Source organism: Nyctibius grandis, chromosome 8 (assembly GCF_013368605.1).
Source record: "Nyctibius grandis isolate bNycGra1 chromosome 8, bNycGra1.pri, whole genome shotgun sequence".
NCBI lineage: Eukaryota > Metazoa > Chordata > Aves > Nyctibiiformes > Nyctibiidae > Nyctibius > Nyctibius grandis.
Window position 1 is genome coordinate 29,846,282 of NC_090665.1, and position 23,467 is coordinate 29,869,748.

General features: G+C 38.8%; 1 protein-coding gene across 1 annotated transcript in view; it reads left to right on the top strand.

Annotated features, from left to right (window-relative positions):
- Window positions 1–21,280, top strand: part of DPYD (dihydropyrimidine dehydrogenase) — a 375,099-nt gene extending 353,819 nt beyond the window's left edge. Inside the window, 3 exon segments of the mRNA XM_068406142.1 lie at window positions 6,134–6,277; window positions 16,953–17,093; window positions 19,856–21,280. Coding sequence (XP_068262243.1) covers window positions 6,134–6,277; window positions 16,953–17,093; window positions 19,856–20,026 — 456 coding nt within the window. The 3' untranslated portion in view covers window positions 20,027–21,280.
- The last annotated feature ends 2,187 nt before the right edge of the window (window positions 21,281–23,467 follow it).

A 23,467-nucleotide genomic window follows, 5' to 3' on the forward strand; every position in this document is an offset into this window, starting at 1 on the left:
CAGCATGTAATAAGAATTCTAGATATATGCAGCCATTTTGAGCACAGTAGACTTTATAAAAAATAAACTTGAAGGATTCAGAAGCAACTGGAAAAAATCATTAAAATTGAAACTACTTTCTCTGGAAAACTTTATATGTCAAATATAGAAGTTTTCCACATGAACAAATGGGGGTCAAACATTACTAAAACCTTTGTGCTGAGGGCATATAAAATGACCCATACAAACCTGATTTAAATTCTTGTAGCTCCTGGGTGAGGGAAGCTATCTACCTTGCTTAAATGTTAATGTTTCCCTTATCTGATTGCCTTTCCGTACCATGCTTCCACTTTCGGAGGTCCGGCTTCACCTATTACCCTCTTCAAAGCTATTCATTCTTCCCTGCAATCTTCATAGCTTTAACTGTGTATGAGGTAGTCACTTGGCTGTGCAGCCTCCCAAGCTGACTCTTAACTTTTTTTTTTTTCACTCTTAACTTTTACCTGCCCAGCTGCTTCTCTCCTGAGTTCTCTGAAGCCAACGAGAAACCTTCCAAGGCAGCAAAGGGATGAAGCCCAGCTTTTCTGCATGTTTACAGAAGAGAGTGGTATTTGGGGAGGATAACTAAACCAACTATAGATCAACTGTTCTTCATGGGAAAGGAGTAGTCAGTATGGATTTATGAAGGGAAAACCACGTTTGACCAACTCGATAGCCTACTTCAATGAGATGACTGGCTTGGTAGATGAGAGGGGAGCTGTAGGTGTTATCTTTAGCAAGGCTTTCAACACTGTCTCCTACAGCATCCTCATAGACAAACTGGTGAAACCTGCTGTAGCTGACCCTGCTCTGAGCAGGGGGTTGGACTGGATAGTGTCAAGATATCCCTTCCAATCTCAACCACTCTGTGATTCTGTGAAGGTAGTTGACCACCTTTGTCCTTTCCAATCATTTAGAGAATTTGTATTTTCTCCTCCTTTCTTCTCTCCTTCTCTGAGGGAAAGCTGTTGGTTAAGTAATTTCAAAGATCTATTCAGAAAAACAAGCTACAGAGAAGGAAGATTAAGAGCCACCTCTTGTTTAATTTCTAAAACACACGAGTGTTTTGGAACACACTAGTGTTTGCCACTATGTGGCAAATTTTAGTGTGACAATTATCGATGCATTTGCATAGCTACAGAGTATGTGGGCCTTTGTTTGGTGCACCTCTACTGCAACCAGTATAGAATATTCCAGTAGAGCAATTTAAACTGTCTTTTAGCAGTTCAGTTTGTCAGACATTTTTCAGTCTTCATTCTTGTTCTCATCTAGTTTTGCTGTGCACAAGCAGAAACTTCTGCATGTGAAGAACGTAAAGTAGGTGAAATAAGACAATTTAGCTTCAGTTCTGTTTCCAGATTCATGAGGGACATCACTGTGTCACTTAAAGTTATTTACATGTTGAAAGTGTACAAGAGGAATTTAGAGAATGAATGCATACACATCTTCATACCTCACACTGGAGGCAACACTCAAGTATAAAAGAAATTGGATAATGACATTACATTCAATATGGGAAATTCTTCACGCATGAGGGAAACAGTATTTTTGAAACGTGTTGCCTCATAGCTAAATGATACTGCTACCCCAAATTTCCATGAGCCAGTGATCCCTACGATTGTTTATGTAAGTTATTCCTTTACCTTGTGACTGCTGCTCCCTGAAAATAATTTTAATGAAAATTACTATTTTCCAGTGTTCTTTTTGATGCCCCATCTCATCAGCATATACCAGCAGGATATACTTCAGACCCACTGGAATACTGTAGGAGACTGTTGCTTATTTTTAGTTTATGATGATACCTAGTTGTGCCAGCTGAAATCTGGGTCTTTTAACAGTAGATAACATCCAGCCCCTTAGTAGGAGACGGCTCCCAAATTAGCAACCCATGACTACATCATGGAGAGATAGGTGGATTTCCCCAGAATAAGGAGCCGATCAGCTTCAAAGTTAGAAATAAAGTCAGGGTCATCTGATGCATATTGCACTGCCCTGTTCACTAGCCTGTTCCACCAGTTAGGCTACTTGCTGGTGTGCCCATAAAAATTGCAGCAATCTGAAGTGGAGGATTCTCTCTACTTTTTACCATTAGGAAACAAGGACTTTTTTTAGTTCATAATATGCTCAACTACCTTTAGATTGATCCATGAATAAATTATAATCAAAACAGACTTATTCACCTTAAAGCTCTCCCAGCTTGTTCCATTGTTGATTCATTATGTTGTCAGTTCTCTATTGGCAGGGTAATGCTTTTTATATCTGGATTGAGACAGTTTTAGTGGAAGATACTGTTATCTTTAAATGAGTAGGATTTAGCTTTTCTGGTGAGAACAAATTCATCAATGATGAATCCCTGGAGAAACTACTGAAACAAAAATCACAATGTTGCTGGAGATTTATGCAGTTCATCACTTAAAAGGCAGCTTTTGGAAGCCTTGGGGCAGGGGGGCAGGGTTTGGATTTTTCCTTTCTTTCTGTAAAATACTCCAGCACAGTATTTCAAGCTTCCAGTTTTCTGATAATGCAATTATAAACAATGAAATAATGCCACTTAATATATTTATTTTGGCTACATTCTTGTTGTTATCCCTCCAATAGAAACACATAGAATTATGGCTATATAGAGACAGATGGATACAAATGATGCAGCTATAGACGTCACTGATACAGATATATAAGTAGACAAGAATTATCTAATTACTCTGCTTGTTGCAATCTTCTAAGCATTTGCTATGATCCACATATTCATATTAATAGGTTTTTTTCTAGGCAGATGTTGATATGACAAAGATATCAGTGTTTGGAGAGTTTAATGACATTGGAATATCTGGAAATTTAAAAAAAAAAACATACTGTAGAAAGATTTCAAAAGCAAACAGAGTTAAACTCACCAAGTTCTGTGCTTGTGCTTTCATTGGGAATTGTGCTATTAAATCCCCAACGTGCTTGGGAAGATATCCCCTACAATGATTAGACGTGATTTAATTTTAGTCTCTTAAATATCCATCTCTTCAGCAGTTATTTCAACATGTTTCCACTTCTGCTATATCCACTTCATTAAAAAATTGTTTGCCACTTCATATGGCCTTTGACTCCAAAATATTTCAAAGCACAGCTCTGAACAATAAGCAAACTCATCAGCCTTCCCTATATCTGTGCATTACTCATAAGGGGAACCATCAATAAGTCCTTCCTAAGCTCCTGAGGCTACATTTTGATGTATTATTTATTGTTATAGAAAAGATTGCTGTTTGTCAGTGTTGTTTGATGAAATTTGGCTTGGCTGCTTGTGAACTACTAGACTCCAAACACAAAATAAACAAACCATTTGTAAGGGCACACAATCGCCTTCTGTTAAGTCAGTGGAAGCTCATTGTGTATGCCCAAGCCTGGACTGAGACCTAGGTGTTTCCTTAATTATTTTAAATTCCACTTACTCAATTTCTTGATGGAAAAACAGCAATGCACAGCAAAGACTAAGGTTGGATGTTAGTTTTCTAGATTAATCATCATATCATTTATTTTTAGAAGATACAGATTATATAGTTTAATTTAACTGCATGCATGTCATTACAAAACATCTGAATTATGGTACTGATGGCATTGCATACTTTTCAAAATGTCTGCTGTACCTTCCAGCTGGCAGCTATGTTAGATGTAAAAATCTAAATACTTCCATCTCACAACTTAGAGAATTAATTAATTGCCTTTGTAATTCACCTATACACAAAAATGAATTCTTTTTCCACACTTTTCCTTAGTTCACATATTTCATTTCAATATACTCAGAATTTCTGTCTGTAGAAATTAGGAGATTGGGCATACATTAAGAGAACAAAAAAGTAAAGGATTTATTCTGCAAAGATTCGGCTGTTCTTCCCAAAGATGATCTTCAATCAGTCAAGCCATGAACAACTGTCTCCTCTCTCTACTACTTCAGTTAAAACCTCAGCAAAATTAGCTTTGCTACCTACTCTGAAAGTCAGCAATTCAATTCCTGGCCAGACAGGGAAGAGTCCAAAAATGCTTTGTCGTCAGGTCTCCCGCCCTCTCAAGCCCAAAGTTGTTGGCATCAGCACATAAATTATGGAGAGAGAATGGTTTCTCAGTGATACAGATACTACTTATTCATACCCAAAATGTATTTCTAATTGATGCAGCCTAGCAGACATACAAGAATGCTTTTTATCAAAATTTATATTCTTTAGATTTTTGGTAAAAGTCTTAGGCTTTCTAAAAGTCATATAAAGCATTGAGTCTCTATTTGTGTGCTTTAGAGTCTATTGATTAGATTGAAATTAGACAAATTCTTCTTCTACTCATTTTCCTGTTTAAAATAGTCTGGTTTTGCTGTCTTAATTGACCTTGGTATGTAAGGCCACTACCTCACTGCTGTTTGCAGTAATATTTAAAGACTTACTTTAAGACATCCTAGAACATTTCCTTTCCGAGATCATGTATGGCAACTGCACAGAAAAGAAAGGTTGTTTGATGTCTGTAAGGAAGCCCTTGAACATGACATTCAGGAACAAAGTTCCCATTGAACAGACAAAACAAGAGCCCTTTGCTGGTGGGCAAACTTGAGCTGCATCTAGATTTGGGACAGATGAGGTCTGCAACATCCCCCACAGTTCTGGTCTTGGATTTGCCTAGATTGAGGCTTTGTCCCAGAGTACGGTTCAGTCCCAGCCTGCAGGAGGGCACCTCCTCTGGAGAGCACCACGAGCCTGCAAGTCTTGTTCTGACTTGAAGTTAAAAAAGTGTTGAGGCCACAAACCAAGTCTTGGAAGCAGGGAAGCATTTCAAGGACCTCACCCTCTGGCTGTCTGCTCAGAGTGCCAAAAACCTAGCAGCTAAGAAAGCTTTTATTTGTCAAAACAAGAAGGCTGTGGTCCCAAAGTTGGGTATCGTGACTGACAGAGCTCATTGAGGAATTTTTCTCCTAAGGATTAGCAGAAGAGCAGGGTAACCTCTTCTGGATTTACTTCATTTTAAAAAATAATAATTTCTAAATTTTTAAATAATTCTGTTTTTAAAAGTCACATTGAAATTCCTTCTTAAAAAATTGATAACCACAGCAGTACTGTATCTTGTTTGATATGCTCTTTGAGGTGGTATTATTAGCGTGAATTAATGCTAGCAACTGCTGAGGCTATGTATTCCCTGTTATTACCTGCTATTTCCAGAAGCTACTGTAGTAGCTTCTGAACTGGGCTTAGTTAGGTGGATAAAATACTTTTGCAGAATAGGGAACTAGTTTCAGGGCATGGTCTTTTGCATCAAGCAAGAGTCCATGTTTTCTACCATTTTTCATTCACCTAAATCTGTGATTGTGGCACACTACAGGTGTCCATATCTCTGTAGGTAAGCAAAGGGACTTTTTCTTTCAGGAAGCTGGGTGTTTCATGGAATCTGAACCAGCACTTTCATATTCTTGGGTGAGACATACGTTCTGCAATTCAGTGAAATCTTCCTCTAGACTTTGCTTAATTGGGTTCAAGGATTAAATGTTGCAGAAAAGTCTGCAAGTGGGACACAGAGGTAAATTAGGAGATTAGAATGTGTTTCAGTTCATTTGGTGTTTGTTAGCCTTACTTTGACAGGTCAAGACAGCCTTCTGTTATCAGAGTGCAAAATACATGTTTGTACGCTTTAAAAATATATATTAATATATTCAGATATCCATACAAATAGTCTTAAACACTGGTGGAGCCCTTCTAAGTAAACTGATAGTTTTATGGTACCTTCCCACATACTATAGAAATAAAGTTACACATTTGAATTATTTAACATGATACATTTTTATGTATAAGCAACTATGCAATGGGGAAATAGAAGACTGTTGGATGCTGACCTGCAATTCAGCTATTTTTCTGCTATGGTATATTAATATTTTCATAGTCAATATATATTTTCAAGTCAGATCCTGAAGTTCATATTTGATTTTTATTCACTTCTCACTCTGGTACGGTTTCACTGATTTCAATTTCAACTTCCTGAATAAGACGCGAGTTGCACTCAGCAAGGACTTAGGATCTCTCCCTTGGGATCAGACTCACCTTTTTTCTACAGCCGCCCATTAGGCATAGTCATGTTTCCTGATTTTTTGTTTCAGAAACTACCCAGTTTTGGACCTTACCTGGAACAACGCAAAAAGATAATAGCTGAGAACAAGATTAAACTGAAGGAACAGAGTATGGTTACTGTGCTTCCCGAGAAAAAGCATTTCAGTCCAAAGAAACCCATTCCAGCAATCAAGGTAACAAAAATACATGCTTACACATAAGAAATGATCAGCCATCAGGCAGTTGACATGCAGAGTCATTTCTAGCAGTTTGAGTTGGTTATTACTGCTTTTAAGCTTGTTAGAGGGCATCAAAGACAACTGTTTATGTAGGCTTTCTAGCTTTTAACCAAAATCGATGGGAAATGGTTTGTGATGTACATGTATAGGTATTTCCCTAATGTCATTTTTCAAAATTAAGATATTCAGGCAATGGAATGGTAAGTGTAGAACAAGGCATGGGTAATGCCTTGAAGAACAAAGTAGAACTGTTAACAATTTCTGTCCGTTTGAATGCTACACTATAAGCTCAGTTTTTCATGATACTTTTTGATTACTTGCAATGCGCTAAATACCTCCATCGCTCATGTAGGATCAATGGAAAAGGTTGGTGTTCAGTACATATGAAAGCTGTGTGCTAGGTTTTCAGACTGAACTTTTAAAGCTGGAGAATGTTTGTCTAAGTAGCTGATGCACCATCTACAATGAGTAAATGTCAAGGTGAAAATAAAACCTGTGACCCCATCTACTGCATAATCCACACATTGGAACTTTTCCCTTCCCTTAGGTAGCCAATAAATTTCAATAAAATGAAACGTCAGAAGCTAATTAGTCTAGATGTTCACTTTAGACCTTACTTAAACCTCATGTCTGAATAGGAAAAAGAAGCAGGCAAAAAAATTTATTTTTTAAATCAGGATTCTCATGTAGGCCCTTTTATAAAGCAGTATGAAAATTATATCTGTTGAGCTTGTTGACGGTCTTCCTCATATATGTGAGAATATCAGATATCTACAGACAGGTAACTTTCACTATATGATCAAACCAGTAAGAATTCTTGCAAAAATAAGGCCAAACATAAAATATAATATGAGCAGTGGCTCAAAATAACACATAATTCCCAAGGGAATTCTGCAGCTTACCAACACATGCAATATTCCAAGCTAACTGGTGGAACTGCAGAACCAGCCAAGGAGAAATTTTAAGTTTTTTTCCTGTTTAAGTTAAATAGTTTTCCACTTCTGTAGACACCTCTCAGTTTTTTGGACTGCTTATTTTGGTTTATGTCACACTATTGAAAATCATTCCCCTCCTCTTGTGCTGAGGTTCCCTTCTTTATGTATACAGAAAGTTCCAAAGAACAGCAATCTACTCTTTTTTTCCCCACTATGATGAGCATTTTCAAAGCCTACTTGACCTCAGAGGTTTTATGCTCTGTTCTCTTTGCAGGGAGAGTATTGATGTAGGGAAAAAGAGAAAGAAGAAGCAACAGCCAATAACTGCATTTTCAATGAGATAGCTTGCTTCTGAAAACAGCAGAAAACCAAAAAAAACTAATACCATCCAAAAGCAAATAAACTGCATGAAGGAAAAAGTTTAGCAAGAGGGAAAAACAGCCATAAAGACTTGAAAAAAACATAAATAAAAACTTGAGGTCAATAATTTATCAAGCCTAACTCCAAGTACAAAACCTGAAAAGAACCAAGTAGTAGGAGATAGATTAAAAAGAAGAAAAGACACCCTACTGCAGGGAAGAGGAAAATTAATTCCGTAAAACAAAAACTTTTGTTTATAAAGATATTGAGTGCTTTTTTGTGGTGTCTGTGAGGAGCTTTTCAGCCAGAGAAACCACAGCATGTTTCTCACACCTTCATTTAAACGAGACTGAAGAAGATTGAAGCAATTAGAGGAAGGCAGGCAGGAACCACCAAAGGTGATTCTTGACAGTCTTTCAGTCTGACCATCTCTTCAGAAGGGAATGTTTTAACCATAATGAGGAAAACAGCAATGAGAGATGCCCATTAAGAAACAGGAAAATACCTGAGTTTCACTTGAAGTAAGGAATTTGCCACTTCAAAGGGAGGTTTTAATAACATTTATTATTAATAGATCCATCTATTATTATCTTGTGGAGAAAATCTGCCAGGAAGATTCAGAATATTCATTAAGGAAGCTGAGTGAAGCCTAATGAAAAAAGGTGACTTATCTGATACCCTTTCCTGATCAGGAATTCTCCATGGAGAGAGGCAAAGGAGCTCAGACTTGAGTGATTTACTTGTAACTGTCCAAGAAATATTCACATTTAGAATTACAAATCCCAGATTGTCTCCAAGCAGTTCTGTCTTGGCTGACCCTCTAGACAGAGAAGAGAATACGTTCTGTTAGTTCTGTGGGAATGGTCAGATCTTATAGCTAGTCCCAGCCTAACTCTCATTCTCTGGAGCAGTGAAGAAGTATGCTTGAAATCTGATAGGACCTGAGAGATATCTGTCCTTGAAAGAGCTGTGACCCCTGCTTTTGCTGGTTGTGTTTTTGGAGGGTTGCTGCAAATTTCCTGATGCCTGCCCAGAACTCCCTCATCTGTCTCATCAGCTGTTGGGTTGGTGATATGTAAATTCCAATGTTTGTTTAAATTCCATGTGCTGCCAAAATGCCTTTTTTTATAGATTTAAAAACTCTCTGTGAATATCCAAAATCTAATTTAATTTTTGGATGTCTTTTCCCATGGCTTTTCTCTGTATTTTCTCTATTTTTCAATATTAATTGAAACGGCATACTTTGATATTCAGCAGAGTTATGTCTTCTTTTCTCACTTCTCTGTAATATCAGAATTTCTGCCATATGTGGATATGTGCCCCGGATTGTTTCTTTTCAGTTGCATTTTTGTACAGCTCCCACACATGTATTTGCCTACCTCAGGTTACCTCCTTATTACTTTAATTACTTTCCTTATACATTCCTGTGTTTTTTTCCTAATAATTTAGTTCTTTGTCCTTCGGGGCCTATACCATAATATTTGGTCACCATTTATCTGTTTATTTTATTTCTTTCTTTTTTACTCCACAAGTCCTGCTGTAGAGATTGCCCTGTTTGGTAGTTTAAACACTGGCATAGCTCTGTTTGTCAGCTTAGCTAGGGCATGACATGTTGTTCCATCTGTTGAAAATATGCCCATAGAGATCCTCAAGCTTAAATTCCGTTTGTTAGGACTATTTTTCACCCTTGTGTGTACAGATATGTTTACACGGTCTTTCGCATATACATATATGCAAGTCTTTTTATGCTGACCCTGTAAGCACCCAGCTGGAAGCCAGCACCTTGGGAGGCATCTAGCCACATTTATTCCAGTGTTGTGCTTAATCTATAAAATCCTCTTGAGAGGTGAGGTATATTGATCTAGACACAGCACTATTATACCATTTGGATCCTTCCTGGCATGCATCTGGGTGGTTCAACATGAGTAGTTTTAACTTGTGCTTGCCTGCCCGGAAAAGACAATATTGTAATCTCCATCATAAATGTGGAGCTGTTGCATATTTCAGGTGGAACTACGCATGTGTCTCCCATAATTTATGGAACTCTAAATCTGCTGCTCCCAAGTATTTGCTCCAACATGAATCACAGCAATAATCTCTCCTGCAGTAGCCTATAATCTCTGTCACAGTACCTCAGAGAATATTCTCATTGCATGTGACAATTTAAGCACATTTAAGTTAGTCTTCAGATATGGGGAGAAATCCTAGAGTCCAAACCTCCTCTTTCTCTCCCTGCTTTGACTGTAGGAGGACTGCCTCAAATGGTTTTGCAATAGAACAGAATAGAACAGAATTTTTCAGTTGGACGGGACCTACAACAAACATCTAGTCCAACTGCCTGACCGCTTCAGGGCTGATCAAAAATTAAAGCGTGTTATTAAGGGCATTGTCCAAATGCCTCTTAAACACTGACAGGCTTGGGGCATCAACTGCCTCTCTAGGAAGCCTGTTCCAGTGTTTGACCACCCTCTCGGTAAAGAAATGCTTCCTAATGTCCAGTCCAAACCTCCCCTGGTGCAGCTGGTTGCAACCATTCCCATGCGTCCTGTCACTGGATACAAGGGAGAAGAGATCAGCACCTCCCTCTCCGCTTCCCCTCCTCAGGAAGCTGTAGAGAGCAATGAGGTCGCCCCTCAGGTTCCTTTTCTCCAAACCAGACAAACACAGACTCCTTAGCTGTTCCTCATAGGACGTTCCTTCCAGCCCTTTCACCAGCTTTGTTGCTCTCCTCTGGATGCAATCGAGTACCTTAACATCCTTCTTAAATTGTAGGGCCGAGAACTGCACACAGTATTCAAGGTGAGGCCGCACCAATGCTGAATACAGCGGGATAATTACCTCTTTTAACCGGCTGGTTATGCTGTGTTAGATGCACCCCAGGATGCGGTTTGCCCTCTTGGCTGCCAGGGCACACTGCTGGCTCATATTGAGCCTGCTGTCAACTAGCACCCCCAGATCCCTTTCTGCAGGGCTGCGCTCCAGCCACTCCTCTCCCAAGTTTATACTTGTGCCTGGTGTTACTCCATCCTAGGTGCAGAACCCAGCATTTGGATTTGTTAAATTTCAGCCCATCATTGCCTAATGCTCCAATCTATCTAGATCCTTCTACAAGGCTGCCATTGCGCTAGCAGCCCATAAGAGGAAGGGCACTATGCTGCTGTATGTAAAACTGGAATGGCTATGTATTCCAGGTCATGGCTGGTTAATGTAACAACAGCATTACAGTAATTACAGTGCTATTTTCTACTGTAACATCTTGCTAGTTTGTCTCTTCTTAGGACAGCACATCATGGAGAAGTTTCGTGAGCTGTCCGTGGTGTCTCCTACTGTGTTTTCTCTTGCAGCTTGCTTTTATCTAGAATGTCTCTGTTGGCAAGAATAGCGAAAGTTACTTGTTTTGATATGCTGGTGTCAAACTGCATTTTTTCACCGTGATAGTACATGTTCATCTATCTTTATAAAATACCTATGAAGTTCCTCAGGTTTCCTTTAATTAAGTTTAAACTAAAATCTGTATCAACTCTATAGTCTTCTGGTTCAAATCTTTTCCTGAAACACATGCAAGCATATTAAACAGCATCATATCTAAACCAGAAAATTGAGACACTTTGCTCTGTTAATACTTTGCCTTTTCTGAACATTGATCATTGTATTCCAGCTCTTTATTTTTTCTTTGTTTAGCCAACTTGCAATCCCACTTCATGGCTACATAATTTCAGAACTCTGTTGTGTCAGAGGCCTACTGAAACATAAAATTTACCAGTTGTTTTTTTTTTGTATTTATTGCCTTACAGGCTTCATAAAGAATTGTGATAGATTCACGAGGCATGTTTTTCATTACAGAAGCCATATTGAATTATGTAGTAAAGGTTCATTTGAGTTATTTTGTAAGTCCCTCTTTAGCTAGTACTGCAACTGTTATACTTGGTTTACTTAAACAAGGCTTAGAGGTCCCTAAATCCCAGAGCACATTTAATAACCTTTTTAACTATTGGCAAAGCGTCTGTAATCTTTCAATGTAAAGTTAGTTTTAATGTGATTACATATTTTTGTTAGCCACTTTACCGTAAATTGATCTTGGTCAGGTATCCTCAGATTCTAGTGACTTTTTCTTCTTTAATCCATCATGATTTTCTAACATGTCTTCTTTTCATCTCTCTCTCTGTGGCAGTACCTCACCTTTATTACCAAAAAAGAACAGGTGGAAGACAGGAATCTCCCTAGTGGAGGTAAACACTGGTATAAAGAGTCATTTACTTTCTTTGCAACGTTTTATCCCCTTTCCGTGCTCTCTCTGTATCCTAGTGAGGGCACTTCTGCACAGCCCTTTGTTCTTTCACAACCTATTGAATCTTGAGAACTGCCCAAACACCCCATAAATAATAATGAACAGATAGAGTACTTAGGATCAAGTGCACAACTTTGCTATATAAATGTCAGATGCTTTGTTAGGAGGTTTTTTATATTACTTGGTGGTGAATCAACTTCAGCTTTTGTATCATGGTAAGTGATCCCGCGGAGACCTGAAGACTGAGGCTGAGGCCTGTCCTTAGGACAGACTGCTATTCACAACAGGCAGAACCTCTTCTTCTGGTAATCTAAAGATTACCCTGCTTTCCTTATCTGCTGTTGCTGTCCACTTCAAGTGCACCAAGTTCCTAGTCAGTGAACCTTTCTCCTGAACACAGTGTGACATGCAAAGTGTTTTATGGTGACACAAGAAGTGCAATAAGAGGGACAAGCATGTGTGTTCCCTTTGAACTTCCTATATGAGATGCAGTACCTGCACTGTGTATGGCTTTCTAATGATCTAACGATAGTCCTGTGATGTTCATCATCTCTAGAGCAGTGTGGTCTTTTACAGTGTGGTCTGCATGAAGATGGGCACAGCAGGTCTACAAGGAGCCATACCTGAACCATGAATTGTATTTACAAATACAGGTTTACTAATATGATGGCTAATGAAAAGCTAATCACCATAAAATGTTTGATATATAAACATTAAAAATGCAGCTACTGTAATAAAAATAGCATTGTAAAAATAATATCCTACTGAACAGATCTGCTCCTTGTGTATACTCAAAACCACATCTGCCTAGCTTAGTGACAAAATGAATTTTTTTTCTGTACTCATTAGTAACATTAAACTAATGGATTCTGCTCTGATTCTCTCCATAGCAACTGAATTCCCTGCCAGTTCCAAGACTAAATTCCTCTCCCAGTTCATTCAGTACAGTTTTGTCGAGAAGAGTGGGACAGCACAGCAGTAATCGAAAGGAGCACTCTGGGTCCCTGAGATTACGAAGGTGTAACTTAGGACAAAATTTAACTTCCAGCTTTTTTTTTTTTATTGCTGCTAGTAATGCATGAGCCAGAAAGAACACAGCTTGACTTTCAGAACCTGGCTTCTGTTTGCAGGTCTGGCAGTTGGCAAAAAAAACCCATTATACTGTAAACAGTGCAAATTTGATCTGGAGGCCATTGAGATATACCAAGTGTGGAATCCCACAGTGCCATTTTAGACAGTTGTCTTTTGGAGTGAAACTGCACTTTAAATAGTGAAAGCTGCTTATTTCTTGCTGCACTGTTTATTTTGTTCCAAATGTTTATGATTTGATGGAAACAAGAAGGTCTGAGATAGCTTGAGATGCTGTAAAAGTGTGCACCTGCAAAACATCTTTTAAGTACCATTGCCTTTTTTAGTCAATAAAGTCTTGAAACTTTGCAAATGAATGAAGATACAGTTTTTGCTTGGGAGAAAGAAGTGATTAAAAGACACAACACGCAGGAGTGTAAATGAGCAGTAAATCATTGATGCTGTCTTTTGAAATCACTTTCAGGCCTCTCAAATGCCATCATCCTCCTCATTTGGGATTCTAAGTCCCCAAAAGTGTATTTTGTGAGCTGTGAGACTTGGTTACAAATTCAGAAATCACCATGCCATATGCATTGTTTTTGTTATTCCCTTTTTAAGTTTGTAGCTGGAGAAATCTATTTTGATCATGTTCTTCTAAGCAACCATTTCCTGAGCTATCTAATGCTACTCTAAACCTTGGACTGTCTCCCCCTATCCCCTAGCTGCTTCTCTGGAAGGCTGTTAACCACCTCACTCCTTTCCCATTTAAAAGGCCTTTTCTGATTTCCACCTTTAACTTTATTTATGGCTGGCTTATAACCACGTGTTCTTATGCCAACATTGCCATTTAAATTAAATAGCTCTTTTCCCTCCTGATGCATATGTAAAGAGACTTCATGTTCCTGCCTTCATCTTCCTAGGCTAAACATCTTGTTAGGCTCTTTTCATCTTCTCTCATAAGCAAGACCCTCCATCCCATGATTATCTGACTAGCCCACCTCTGCAACCTGCTTGAGCCTTGTGGGTTTTGTTAACATCCAAATGATTTTTAAGAAAACAAATGTGAATCTAGAACCTCCCTGAGAAAATTGTTAATTACATATGCTGTTTACATGTCTGCTTTTGTTAGATTAAAAAGCCCTACACTATCAGGAATCTCCCCATGTTGATACTTCTACAACACGAGCAGGCAGTGGACAGCTACTTCATTGTATGTTGTACAGGTTTTACATCATTTCTTCAAATTCTGCAGCACACAGACCAATTACTTGCAGATTACAAATGCATTTGAGACATACAGTGGAATGTTTGGAGGCTATATACACAAAAGAGAAGCTTATAGGATGCTTAGTATTGCTGGGGGCACTAGATCACACACAGACATGTATTTTGAAACCTGTAGCAGTTATGATACAGACAAGCCTACATGAGACTTGAAACAAGTTGGAGCTGAATTCTGCAACTACAGTTTTTCAACTGATACAGAAGACTGCAGAATCCCATGAACTGTAGCAACCTGAAAACCGCTGAGCAATTCCGAGTAAACCCATGAACTCTTCTGAGTAAGACATGGAAATGAAAATACAGGGGTGTGAGCAGTTCCTAAGAGATCACATTTGATTGAGTTAGTTACTGTAGCTCATCAGTGGAGGCACAGTAAAGGGCTGTGTGTTCAAGTCTAGTCCTTTGCAAAGGACTTGCAAAATTGACCTTTTACAGTGGTTTAAGCAAACAGAGTTTACTTCAAATTTGCAGTGAATTTGGACCATGCACATAATCAGCTTGCACAGCTCTATTGATGAGTGCTAACTCATTAAGCTGTGATAACTTGCTCACTTACAGTCATCTGTCCACACTCATGCTGCCTTTAGCAATGTGCCATAGCTGTTTTATGCTGGAAGAGCATTAATGTTCTCTACATGTTACTGAGAAGAACTGGAAGGCTTTTAGCATTGAATGAATGCAACCAAGGTATTCCACACATCAGCAACTTCGGGGTTTGGCAGAGAGAGAACATTTGAGTGTTTTTGGAACAAGAAAACAGTAAAATTTCCCTGTCCTTCTTCCTGGGCTTAGAGGATATGGTTGAATTTCCTACCTCAACAGTCATTAGGAGCAGCTTGATAGATCCTACCACTGCATCCAGTGAACAAATTTGTCTCATTGCATAAAGATACTATTGTAATTTAAGTGCTGAGGGCCTCAAAGTTAAAACTTCCCTGAGATGAATGGGAGTCATTCACTCAGGAAGTGGAGCTGTTGTTGCAAGTTCTCAACAGACTCAGGAAGACAAGGTTAGACCCATTTTTGCATTTAATTCATGTAGCAGAGCTTTCCTTTAGAGCTAACATTGATAAAGTCATATTACCCTATTGCTCTGATGTGGCATAGGAAGAATTAGGGACGCTTAGTTTGTTTGAAAGTAAGGCTGCCCAAAATAAGATATGCAATGAAAATTTAAGTTACTGTAATCCGGTTCTTCTGCAATGAGAATTGAAAACAATATATAGAGCATTGTATGCAATTATAAATGACACAGGTTAAATATGGCATACTACTACACACTTAAAATGGTTGCTAATCATTTCAGAATAATTTTTTTGACTGATAGGAATAAGGTAAGTATTGCTTCTTCAAAAACTATTGAGAAACAGAATACCAAAAGAAATCCTTAGCACGTTTCTTGGCGATGCAAAGGTAAACACTTTGAAGCTTATAATTCTGGCCAGACTTGTCTGTGTCTCATATTTGGCTTGCTCTTCATCATTTTTCAATTGACTTGTATCAAATTCCGTAATCAAAATCATAATGACTTCTTGGTTTATTACAGTAGAATGACTTTGAAGGCTCTCCTATCACTCAATGACATTTCTCTAATACTTAACAGTTACACCCCTTTCTAAAGCAAAAGTAAAATGTATTGTTGCATCACATAACCTTCATTTTCTGAGCCCAACTTTATCTTAACGATTTAGAATCTTGCACATAAAATCGAGCTTGTTTTGCAACATGGGAACTGTTGTAGAAGCATGCTTAGTAAACTCACAAAATATCCAGGCAACCAATGCAGTGCCACAGAGTGAATCTTTTAAAATGCAGTCATGTTCATCATCTGTGTTACACGTCCACAAGTTAAACTAATTTAACTGAGGGACAGCTGTAGTCCAAAGGACCTGGGACATGTCCCATCTCTACCATTGACTCAGTGAAGCTGAACTGCCACTGAACTGTGCAGTTTCGCTTGATGTGAAGTGGAAATGGTTTGCATCAGGTAGGTGCCCAACAACTTCTTTTGGAGGGCATGTCTTCCCCTTGTGATACGTACCCACACACTGTCCTGCCATACAACTTTACTTTTGCAGCACAGATGTGTAAGGTTGATGCCACAAATTCCTCCCTGTGAAGTTAACAGAACTGAGTCAAGACTTGTAGGATTAGACTCGCAGCTTACTTCTGTACGATATTTGCAATAAACTGATGATCATGTCATTTGTGCATCTTACTAAAGAGAGAAAAGCGGTTATTGTTCTCTCTGTCAGTTTATTTGATCATGCCCTTTTCTTCTCTTGCTGTGAGTTCTTAAATCTGTGCTAATGAGAAATGACCAAGGATGATCTGATTGTTTGTAACGTCACTCCTGTTTTGTGCTCCCTTTTGTTCCTTGAAGTTTCACACAATAATGGCAAAACAGTTGCACATTCAAAATCAAGTACTAAATGTGTAACCTATTTGTAGAACGTTTGTATACAAATATATACTTCTAGTGCTGCCTACATTCAGAATGTACCTGTATTGGAGCATTCTTCATATATTACAGGAGGTATGAAGGTCAGCAACTTGGAAATTTATAAGAAAAATCCTAAACATCATCGCAAGGCACGGCCAAATCTTCCATATTAAAGTACTAGACAGTGCTCCTGCACAGCTATAGAAACTGCTTAGGTATCTTCTAAATGAGTCAATAACTTTTTTTCCCTAGGATGTAATTGGAAAAGCACTGCAGTATATTGGAACATATGGTGAGCTCTGCAACACAGAGCAAGTTGTGGCTCTGATTGACGAGGAAATGTGTATCAACTGTGGCAAATGTTACATGACCTGTAATGATTCTGGCTACCAGGTAAGAGCACAGATGTAATTAGCAGAAAGGCACGATGAGTTATCTTTCTGCTGCTGGGAAGAAAGAATCTACCTTCTGTTAATGAGCAGGTGGTAAAAACAGATGTCTAAAATATTGGATTCGAACTCCAGCATGCTCCCAGGCTATGCTGCGCAAGCCTTGCCTGAGCTGTTTGCGCGGCGGTGAGAACATCACCCAGCATGGCTTCTTCTGGGGGGCTATGCATCGTGTACCGCATCTCGCTGGCTCACTCTAGGGCATTCTCCCAGTCTCTCCCTAACTGCAAGTGGGAAGTGGGATTCTTTTTAAGAGGAAGAAAATGAAGGAGACCCAAGTCGGATGGCAGCAAATGTAGTTCTTTGATGGTTTTCAAGTACATGAGGGAGAAAGGGAAGAATGCATCCCTTCTCACCAAGGGGATGTGGGGAGGCAAGAGCTGTTCTTATTGACAAATGCTTTTTAAGAAACCTAGTCCTTGTTCCAGCAGCGTAACTGAACTTGAACTAATTCAGGTTTCAGGCAAGTGGGTTTTTGTTTTGATCTTGATTGAGGTACAAATCCTTTCTCCAAGATAGCTGCCAGGGTTTAGAGCAGCAGGTTGAAGTTTGCAGAAATCATTGTGACGAGAAAATAGCACAATTTTAAGCTGGGGCTTCTGTTTGCAGCAAAGTATTTCTCTGATTTCTGCTCATTACGGTAACATAAGTTGTATGAAATGTATCAGCATTTCTGCTTGCCATTCCTTGCTATGTCCACCGGAGCTGATGGTCTGGTCTGCAGTAAAAAGGGCAGTACAGGAGGACTCATGTTCTTTTAGAAAACCAAAATGTGGTCTAGCATAACCTCCATGGAATCCAATATGCAGTAAGCAACAATTTCTACGTGAATTTTTCCATTCATCCCAGTCCAAGAATAGTTTGTCAGAAACAAATGCTTTAACTGAGCACCACGTTTCCTCTGAACACCATGACCTTTTGTTTATCCTTAATTCCATCTAATCAATAGGAGGTCTGATGAATTTAACTACATACAGTCAGAGAAAGAAGTCTTCCCATTTAAAATCAATTCCTGCAATTAAAACATGTGTCTCAGAGCAAAGGTAGACATGTTTTTTCCACTGATATGAGAAAATTAATGCTGCATTTATACCAGATTAGATTACTACAGTAGCCTTCTAACTGTCTAAATTTCTTCTTGACACTGCAATCTTCACCTCTTCTCCTTCCATCAGATTTCGCAGTGAAGGGGAGGATATAGCCCTTGGAGAGCAAAAGACTGTGTTTATATTTAGTAAAACTTTCTTTTCTATAACTGGAAAAAAATCAGCACCAAAAGAACCAAAGTTTAAAATCCCAGGAGGTTTTCTAAGCACAAAAAAAAGTGTTTTCCTTAATTAATTAAGGAAATTTAAAATAAATTAATTGCAAAATATTGCAAATAAATTCTTAATTGCAAAGAAATCAATGCCCCCCCTTCAAAATAGCATCTGCTTTATGCTTCTCTTTGTTTCAGAAGTATCCATGCTGCTCTACAGAGCTATCGCCTTGTATGACTCCAACAGAAAAGCTTTCCTTAATTTAAAGTTAGCACTGTAGTCCTGACTTCCTCTCCCTCTTTGAACTCCTTTTCAAGATGTGCATTGTTGTTAGGGAGAGTGGAAGGAGTCCTTCTTAAATACTCACAAACCAAAGCTCTCTTTGTGCTCAGGCCAAACTAAAACTTGTAGATTCAGGGCAGTTAGTACCTACTCCATGCCCTTGCTGGTTGCTACAGCAACTTCTGTGCTTTCCTAGTAGTGAAACCCCAAATGCCGCAAATCTGCCTTTGGGGCCAACCTGCAGCACCACCTAATACCTCCTATCTCCTCCCTGGCTCCCCCACTTGCTGATGGTGGTCAGCAAGATTTGCTAAGGCACCACTTGTTTGCAAAGAAGCGAGAGTTCAGCTTTCAGGCCTGATTTTTCCTTCCTAAAATTCTTCAGTGGTGTTTTTTGTTGTTTGCGTTTTTTTTTTTAACTTTTCTAGGCTTTCTTCTTAGAAGCTTTTGTGGTTGTGTGATACTTTTGTTTTTGCTTTTAATTGCTATTTCCATTATACCAGGAGCTTATTTCATTGAGACTGCAATTGTTATTTCACATTCAAATACACTTATCACCCTAATTGGTAATGAGGATTCACTGCATGGAAACATGAGAACTAAAGCAAGCTCTGCCTGCCCAAAACTCAGATATCCCTTTCAAAGATTTGCAAAGGGAAATAATCATACAAGGCACAGCGTGCTTTTTTTTTTTCTCTACTATTTATTAAATTATATTGTTTATGCTGTGCTGAAAATAAAAGTCAAAAGAACGCATTGTGGCCAGCGTTGTGCTGAAGCCGTACAGGCATGGTCTGGTGTCTCCTCTGAACCAATAACCCTGGCAAATCGCTGTCTTACAAAATATTTCCTTGAGGCGAAGGAGAAATATCCCTTTGGGAGTTTAAACATCATGGGCCAAACTCCTCCTTTTGTCACCAGCCCTTGTGACCCGTGAGCTTTTGCCAAGGTATAATTGGGCCCATATTTCCAATTTTAAAGTGTCGGGGAAGGGGGGGGGTGGTGTTGTTTTGATCCCTGCCAGTTGAGCAGTTGCTATAGCTGCAGTGCGGAATCACACCAAGATGTCTCCAAGTGCAGTAGCACAGCAAATGCAGACACTAAAATGGGAGCAGTTTTGACCTTTTCCGTGACTGACATCAATAATGTTTATTTCTGTTCGCAGGCTATCCAGTTTGATCCCCAAACCCACCTGCCCACAGTTACTGACAGCTGCACTGGCTGCACCCTGTGTCTCAGCGTCTGCCCTGTTATCGACTGCATCCGCATGGTTTCCAGGACAACACCCTACGAACCAAAGCGCGGGCTGCCCTTAGCCGTGAACCCCGTGTGTTGAGGTGATCAGTCCGACAGCTAATGTGAACTTTACACTTGTTTGATGCAATTGATTTGCTTTCTAATTAATCCTTGAAAATCTACAATTATAAAAAAATGTAATATTGATAGCCCTTACAACAAACACTGTGTTTTCCAATTATTATTTTTACAAAAATTAACTTTTGAAATCACAGAAAGGCAGCAATTAGTCAGTCGTGGCTGTCAGTCGTCCACTATCTGAAGTGTAACTTTCTCCTTACAATTCATACTGTAATTTCAAAATTTCACTATAGACTCTTTAATCTCTATGTATTTTCTGGCTGTAAATATAATTAAGAAAGCATTTTTAATGAACTACAAATCAATGTACAAGCTAACTGTTTTCAGGGAGGCATTTTGTAATTAAACATTACATTTAGTTTTAAAAGAGTTTCTTAGAAGATGTAATTAACTACATAGCATTCAAACAGAGCAATGTGGCTTCTATTTTTCTGTGGGAAGAAATGAAAGGGAGTTTAAAGTAGGATTTAAGAACTGGATTAATCACTTTCAACTACTACAGCATATGGTAGTGTATTTTTATAATCCTTTCTAATTCTTTCTCACACTAGTCACTTTATAGAATAAATTTGCTGTGCACTGACACATGCTGGACTCCAGATTTGTGTGTTGCATGGCTAGCTTCATCGTTACTTTTTCCCCTCAGTGAACACTCATAACATCTCTCTAAAAACAGATAAACCGGCTTATTATGAAGTCCAGGTTGCATTTCAGGATTCTGAGATGTGGCAACATTTTTTCTCCAAGCTCATCCTCTAAATAACTTTTTAATTGTGCCAATTAATGTTCCAGAATGTACACGTTACAGGTCAGAGATCTGATTACGTGCAAATGGAATACACACCCTGCAGACTGCGTTTGCCAAACACAGACACATAGGGCAAACTGGCAAGATGATTTCCCCCAGTGCCAATTCTTCATACTTACTGGTTATGTATGGTTATAATAGTTTCACAACCAAAAAGAAATATAGATTTGTCTGTCTTGCTAAACAGTATCTCAGTTTTAATCCATTTTTCATTCACAGTAGGAACTTTCTCGTATGAACGTATTACTGTCTGCTTTACTCCACTTAACAATATAAAGTCTTTAGTTTCATAATAATAAGAAATGATCTATCATCAATTCAATTTCTTATACCCTACATTGTGATCAGCAAAGGCTTTGCTTAAAAATATACCCCAACTTTTGTTTCTTGATTTATGAATTGTGCACTGAATTATAAATAAATGTTGAAACCAACTTGGGTTTGTTTGTGAGGGTTTTTTTCATTTACTCAACAGATTTTTCTTGTAGAGGCTTGTCAGGTGGTGTTTCATGATCTCTAAGAGTCACACCAGGAATCATTAATGAGTTAATTCATGTGTACATTATTCTATTAATTGCCTACAGTGCAGAACGTAGCATGCTCTTTGCCCCTCTCTGGCACCTCCTTGTCTGCCTTTGACTTGTCCTCCTTTTGCATCCCTTTCCCACACGCACACACTTGCATGCACACGTGTACACTCTGTGTCACTCTAACATTTTGAAGTGTCATTTCATTTAGTATCCTCGCTCCACCAACACTGTTTTGCTGGCACTTTGGGCTTGCTTGATGAGATCCCTTAGCAGGCTGAAGCCCAGTGTCTCCACTAATAACTTCCTCTTCATACTTTAATTTTTCTCTTCATCATTGTGGATTTTTCACACTCAGATGAAAACAGGAACAGATAGTCTTACTGCTTAGAAAATATTTGCCTGAAACTTCTTTAAAGCTCTTAGTCTTCTGACAGTTTCATCTCTTACGTGAGCTATAGAGGATTCACAGGAAGAACAAGCTATTTTGTGAATGTTAGGGGCAAAGTCTGGAGAGTCTCTGCATGTACCGCTTGTACCTCTTCCGAGGAGCTTACTGACAGGCAGCATGCCCTTGAGTAGGGCAGAAAAAAAACCATCAAAATCAGATTGTCTGCAGGTAACATGTTCTGTTAGCAGATGCAAGGAAAAGTAGCTATCTTCTCCCAGGCTGTTACTGTGTACTTCTTATTTTGTATCCTACCTACCATGGACCCTGAGGGTGGGAGGCGGTGTGTCACCTGCGAGTGAACTGGCCAGCTTCTCCAGGTCTTTTGTTGCTGCATCCTCAGACCTGATTACCTTACTGTCCTGAAGTCACCACATCTGGTAGTGTGGCGTCTTTTAAATACAGGACAATGCCAGAAGATGTAATTTAAGTAGCTAAGGACAGGTACATCATAAATGTAGCTGCAAAATTAGAGCTTTTCCTAGGATATTCAGTCATCGCAGGATATCCAGTATTCCCAAGCAGCTATAAAGTAATCTTTGGAGGAGTAAAGGCATTCTTTGTGAATCAAGATTATAATCAAGACTATAATTTGTTTACTGAAGAAGGAATATAACAAGTTATATTATGCAGATTTCTTTCTCACTACCTGCCCTCTCCCCCACTCTTGTTCTGTCAAGTCCATTAACAGTTTCAGGAAATGCGTTCCCAAATGAGTGTGAATACTTTCTAACCGACAGCAATAAATCTGTGTGCTGCAGGAACTCAGAGGAATGGCCACATTTTGCAGGATTGTCTTTAAGTCATCAGGGTAAGGCGAGGTGTAAACAGGCAGGGGAGAGAGCCACAAAGGACACATTCCTGGGTTTTACAGGTTTTTCACATCTGTCTTGGGGAATCCATCTCATTCAGCGCATTCAAGAGCCAAGGAAACAAATCAGAAAAATCTGGTCTATTCTGCAAATGCTGTAGCCAGTTATTAAAAACAGGATATGAATTTTCAAAGTGTAAAAGGTTCCAAATTAAGCTCATATATTTCAGTGATTTAGTTGCACATTTTAAGAATTATGTATTATTAAAGACATGCTGGGCGAGATCCTGCAACCCTAGCCCTCACTGGTTTTAGACATGTTGTCCTATTGATTACTATTACAAAATATTGTAAACTATATTTGACAAATTAAATTATGATAGAAATGCCATAGCTCATCCTCCAGTAGCAAATTCTTATTCACATCATATTCCTGAACAGAAAAAGCTCCCCATGTTCAGTGTATGCTCTGCAGTCCAAGAAATACTTGAAAAAGCTGCCAAATCTGCCTGTGCGAATCCCAATGCACCCATACATGTTCATTGGAAAAAGAGATGTTTTGCCTTGCTAACAGACTATACAGGCAGTTTGGTTTTTGGCCTCTAGGATGAACAGACATAATATTTCCAAGGCATTGGATTGGCAACGCTAGTAGCCACATTTAAAAATTACACAGGATTTTTTTAAAATACATAATTTCCTGATTTTAAATGAAATATTAATTCGATCTCTTAGCAAAATCAAAACTAGCCTTTGTACATGAATGTGATGGGTAGCCTGTATCTCTGGTGTTGAAGCCAATGTAC